At 42.6% G+C, this 6,009-nt stretch overlaps 1 protein-coding gene across 3 annotated transcripts in view; it reads right to left on the bottom strand.

Annotated features, from left to right (window-relative positions):
• Positions 1-4,545: 4,545 nt before the first annotated feature.
• ccdc22 (coiled-coil domain containing 22) overlaps positions 4,546-6,009 on the bottom strand; it is a 40,019-nt gene continuing 38,555 nt past the window's right edge. For all 3 annotated transcript variants that reach the window (XM_060931984.1, XM_060931981.1, XM_060931982.1), the window contains one exon: positions 4,546-5,851. In XM_060931984.1, the coding sequence (XP_060787967.1) occupies positions 5,738-5,851 (114 nt within the window). In that variant the 3' untranslated portion in view covers positions 4,546-5,737. The remainder of the gene's footprint in view (positions 5,852-6,009) is intronic.

Here is a 6,009-nt window from a genome sequence, read left to right as displayed (position 1 = left end):
AGCTCCACCCGAAAAGATAAAGAAGGCGTTAACCTGATGTTACGAACCAATCCTGTAAAGGCGTGAGGATGATCGACATTAGACTGAGCCAATGGTCGTGGAGAATGCGTTTACGATGAGTCAGGGCTTTGATCCCGGAGGGACCGGGTTGTGTGCCAGCTAAGCCAATACGTGGCAGATGTGGTAACTTGAGTCGCATTTCAGGAGCTGTGATTGGTCAAACCTCGACGTGATTGAAAGCTGCTCCAGCCTACATGTGCTACGTGACAAGAACGTGCACTCTGCGTGTTGTTTATCGGGTATCGGGTGGGTACTTGCTGTTCCTATTTGGTTCAGAGAGTCGGTTCAGTGTCGGAAAGGAAAACTGTCACGTTGCAAAAAAATTTAAAAATCAGGAGCAAATCAGCAGCTCGTGTCAATAGATTTTGGTGGGCAGGGTTAGGTAATAACATTATAACGACAAAGCCTCAGACAAAAGTCGGCCGAGAGTCATTTAATAAGCAGCTGAGAGTCGAAACATGAACGAACGTGAACACGGGTTCTCAACGAGAGAACAATGGTGTGAGAGCTCCAGCACAGAGGAATAACCAACAACAAACACCACGATTCTCTTCACTGATCAAACTGACCGTCTCTGATAAAGTACAAAACACAGACACCTCAATGATTGATTAGCCTCAGTCGTAAAGAAGTTAATCTAATCGAATGCTTCCACCACCATGCTTCATCAGTGGTTGCTTCGGTAACGGGCAAAAACGTCCTTCGGTTTCATCAGAGTACAAAACCTTGTCCGGTCGTTGCAGGATCTTTCAGGTGTCTTTATGCAAACATCTCTGATAAAGTACAAAACACGGACACCTCAATGATTAATTAGCCTCAGTTGTAAAGAAATGCTTCCACCACCATTCTTCACAGTAGTTGCTTCGGTAACGGGCAAAAACGTCCTTCGGTTTCATCCGAGTACAAAACCTTGTCCGGTTGTTGCAGGATCTTTCAGGTGTCTTTATGCAAACGTCTCTGATAAAGTACAAAACACGGACACCTCGATTAATTAGCCTCAGTCGTAAAGAAGTTAATCTAATCGAATGCTTCCACCACCATGCTTCAGAGTGGTTGCTTCGGTAACGGGCAAAAACGTCCTTCGGTTTCATCCGAGTACAAAACCTTGTCCGGTTGTTGCAGGATCTTTCAGGTGTCTTTATGCAAACGTCTCTGATAAAAGTACAAAACACAGACACCTCACTGATTAATTACGGACCTTTTCCACTACCCTTTTTCAGCTCGGTTCAGCCCAACACGGCTCGCGTTTCGACTACCTTAAAACAGCACGACTCAGCTCGCTTCAGCCCTGCTTAGCCCCCAAAACTCGCACGGTTTTGGAGTGGGGCTGAAGCGAGCCAAACCGAGCTGAGTGAGGCTGGGGGCGTGAGCAGACACTCCCCTGTGCACTGATTGGTGAGGAGGAGTGTCCTCACATGCCCACACACGCCCCGCGAGCACGCTGGGATCTGTAAACCCGGAAGAAGGAGAATTACGAATTACGAGAATTTCTGAAGCCTTATGCGCCTCGCCTCATCTATACGCTCTTGCCAGTATCTGTTGGCGTTGTCGGTGACAACAAGCCACAGCACCAAGACCAGCAACACTAACGACTCCATGTCCTCCATGTTTATTGTTTACTATCCAGGGCGTGAGACTACCGCTTAAAAGATCACTGATGTCACTGTTTGCGCCGCTTAACGACATCACGTGACGTCAACCCACTTTCGCTAACTCCACCCAATGTGTCCACCCACTTCCAGCCAGCACGGTTCAGCGTGGTTGTAGTCGAAATGCAACTCCAATAGCCCCACTCGGCTCGACTCAGCCCAACTCAGCACGGCACGGCTCAGCCGCGTTTGTAGTGGAAAAGCGGCATAAGCCTCAGTCGTAAAGAAATTAAGCAAATCGAATGCTTCCACCACCATGCTTCACCAGTGGTTGCTTCGGTAACAGGCAAAAACGTTCTTCAGTTTCATCAGAGTACAAAACCTTGTCTGGTTGTTGCAGGATCTTTCAGGTGTCTTTATGCAAACTTTAAATGGGACTACAGATGGGCCTTTTTCACCCAAATGGCTTTCTTTTTGCTACATTTGTGCAATATCTTTGTGTGATGCACATTATTTCTTCTGTTGGCCATAAAATCCTGTATGTTTTTCAGAGTCGCTATGATTCAACCCAGGTGTTGAAAATTTAAGGTGACACCGTGACCTCGATTGCAATTGGTTATTTCAGAGATTGTTTAAACTATAGGGGTGTTCACACGGCAACTTTTACTCCAGTGTAGCACCGGGGCTGCCCCGGTAGAGCGTTCACACGGTACAAAGTTATACCGGTGTAGCCCCTGAAAGCTGCTTAAACCGGTGCAAATCTAACCCTGCTTGGGAGGTGGTTTAAGAAATTTACTCGAGTAAATGCTAGTTTGCGGGGCAGCACCGATATAAAATGGGACGTCTGAACGCTACAGGGATAGACTCGCTACGCGTGAGGAGAGTTGATTACATACGGGCATTGCATAATTTGCATCCTGGTATTTTGCGCTTCCAAAATGGCGAATATCAACAACAGAACTGCGTGTCATCCACATTGTTTTCCCAGCGCTGGGTGATGCCATGACAACCGGGAAAAGGAAGTACATTTTCACGCATGCGCATATTTCATTTCCGCATTATTACTATCGGAAATGATAGTAATAAAAGGAAATTATATCAAAACTTTATTACTATCAAAGGAAATGATAGTAATAAAGTTTTTGCTACTATTGCACGGTCACAGAAACTGCCGTGTGACCGCAAGTGGGGCTGCACCGGTGCTAACACGCTTCTCTCTAGTAAGCAGGTTTGTGACGTGTGAACGCTGCGCAAAATTTACACCGGTGTAAGATGTATCGCAACAAAATGCATCGGTGCAGCATCGATGCAAATATGTGCCGTGTGAACACCCTAAATGTTATAAGAGAGAGTGTAGTGAAGATGCAAGGAGTAGATGTAAAGAAAGTTGGTGAATTCAAGTACCTGGGGTCAACTGTGCAGGAAAATGGGGGCTGCGATAGTGAGGTGAGAAAGAGTGCAGGCAGGGTGGAGCAGTTGGAGAAGAACTTCGGGAGTCATTTGTGATAGGAAAGTCCCAGCAAAAGTGAAAAGTAAGATGTATAAGACAGTAGTGAGACCAGCTGTGATGTATGGATTGGAGACCGGACCCTTAACGAAGATACAGGAGGCAAAGTTGGAGGTGGCGGAGTTGAGGATGTTAAGGTTTGCGATGGGAGGTTGGACAGGATAAGGAACGAGCACATCAGAGAGACAGCACATGTGGAGAGCTTGGGAATTAAGCTAAAAGAGATGAGACTGCGATGATATGGGCACACCCTGAGAAGAGATGCAGAGCATGTTGGAAGGAGAATGTTGAAGATGGAGCTGCCAGGCAAACGAAAACGAGGAAGGCCAAAGAGGAGATACATGGATGTGGTGAGAGAGGACATGAAAGTGGCAGGTGTGGTAGAGAAGGATGTGGAAGACAGGGAGCAATGGAGATGAAAGATCTGCTGTGGCAACCCCTAATCGGGAGCAGCCAAAAGTAGTTGTTTAAGGAATGTTATAACAAAAGGTGTGCGCTTCTCAAACCAAGACATTGTACGGGTAGTTCATTTTCCAATAAACTTTATAATAAATATTTACTTGTTAGCTCGTCATTTTGACATTGAGTGTTGTGTGTGGATTACATTACAAATATTTATTCTATTTCCAATTTATAGGTCAACTAAATGTGAAAATAGTTAAAGGGTGTGTATTTATTTACAGTGCACTATAAATGTTGAAGGAACCATTAGTTCACTTTTTAAGGGAGCAGAGAGATGTTTAGGATAGAACCTAACACTTGTGCATTAAATTTTTCAAGCTCAGGAATTTAAAAAAAAAAAAAAAAAAAAGTGCTATATGCTAAATTTATTTGCGTTTAATTTTTGTGTCACTTGATTTTGCAGTGTTTTCCTATCGACACTTCAGGTTTGTCCACTTTTACACCTGTATGGGCATGACGCAGTAACTCCAAAGGTACTGCATGAGCTCTTCTAGAAATGTAATTATCAAAGCTATAATTACATTTAGGGGTATAGTTACATGGATTGAAATAAGCTTTGCCACCCAACTTGTGACCCCAAATCACTAACATATGCATTTTGACATTAGCGCCATCCTACAAAAATCAATATCAAAATTGTTGCAAGGGATGGAGGTCAATTTTTTGTGACGAACTACATTGTTTTTTTTTTTTGTCCTGAACCATCAATCTTGACATTTCAAGAAACTGATAAGAATGAAGCAAACGCTTCCTGCCTGTGTCGTTATCTATGTTTTGTCCCCGCTTACGGATTAGCAGCCCAGCTGACGAATGTGCCCTTTGAGGATCAATAACCCTTGTTTCCACCTCACGCGTGTGTTTGTGAGATAATTTCTCAGACACACACAAAAACCTTATACAATAAATATGAGAGGAAATACAAAACACTGATGATGCATTAATGTATGTATTATTATATCAGTATGCAAAAGTACACATTTGAAATACATTTCACTAATACTTTTTTACATTCTTTTTAATCAAATAAGTGACAAGAATCTCACAAATGGTATAAAAGCTGTATTTTCTAAACCACTCATTTGTAGGAAACCCCCCCCCCCCCCCCACACACACACATTTCCTCCATTTTTGCACATTAGTTGGAACATTCAGAGTCAAATTATTTATTCTCTAGCTATTTTGCAGTCATTCATTCTGACACAGATAGTGCAGAAAATCTGCAGCACAAGACACACGGACAATTGATTTGTTTGACTTAAGTATCCACATAAGACACACTGATTAAAAAGAAATTGGCAACCATTACTTTTTGTGTGTGGAATCTCTAAAATCAAATCAATTATCGATTGGCTCCATCTACAAAAGTCATTTCGAGATAATACTTGATTGGAAGTATGGTTAGTCCTAATTCTCTCAGGATAAAAGATGTAGAAAACAATCAATCAAATCAGTGTTGTTCTCGGCTTGACAGTCAAAGACAAACGATACGCTACTCAACCACATGACTTGAATGTTGCAGATCGGACGCAAACACCCATATTTTAGGTCACTACTTGCAAATTCATATTTTATATACCTCAAAACAATGTGCAAAACACTATGTAGATGTTATACAAGATCTTACATAGCATACATGCTACGGACCATCCTTCCTTCTGAAAATCTTTTTAAACTAATCTGTAACTTTCCAAGTTTAGCCACATCTCTGTAATATTCCAGTGCTCTCATTAGCAATTTTGACTCGTACAAAATCAGGCGTCACAGTTAATGGACATTTCTGGCTACGTGATTAAGTTGTCATTGTGTATTTACAGGCAAAGCATATGTACCGATCCTCCTTGAACCGCTGTAGTCAAGGCCAAATGAGGGGGAAAAGCAGATGATCAGAATACATTCAAATGGTGCCAACATTTTCACAACAAAGTTTCTGTCATTTTGATACAAAAGAGTATTGTGTCCACATCTCCAGCCAAAAGTGACTTTGTAGGTGTTTGGGTTGGAATTAACAGAGATCACGGATGGCTCATGAGCTTGGAGATGGAGTGACACTACCGTTACCATTACCGTTAGAGCCGATCATAGTGTCTGTATAGTCCCAGTAAACGCTTTCCAGTTTGAGTTAGCCTTCTCTTATCTTAGCAGCTAGGGCAGAGTTTTCTTGCCGAATAGCCTTGTAGTCTTCCAGAATCTTCTCCAGGTTGCTAACAGTCTTTTTACCATTTTCAGTCTCAATCTGCAGAAAGGAGGAACAATAGAGCACTGGTAATACAGTTCTCTCACACACACACACACACACACACACACACACACACACCTTACAATATTCTGACTGGTATTCTTTATCTCAATATGCAACGAGTGCAAATGTTTCTAAAAATATAGCTAAATATT

Source organism: Neoarius graeffei, chromosome 10 (genome assembly GCF_027579695.1).
Source record: "Neoarius graeffei isolate fNeoGra1 chromosome 10, fNeoGra1.pri, whole genome shotgun sequence".
Classification (NCBI taxonomy): Eukaryota; Metazoa; Chordata; class Actinopteri; order Siluriformes; family Ariidae; genus Neoarius; species Neoarius graeffei.
The sequence above is the reverse complement of the archived record's forward strand: the minus strand, read 5'-3'. Positions and strand labels throughout refer to the sequence as shown.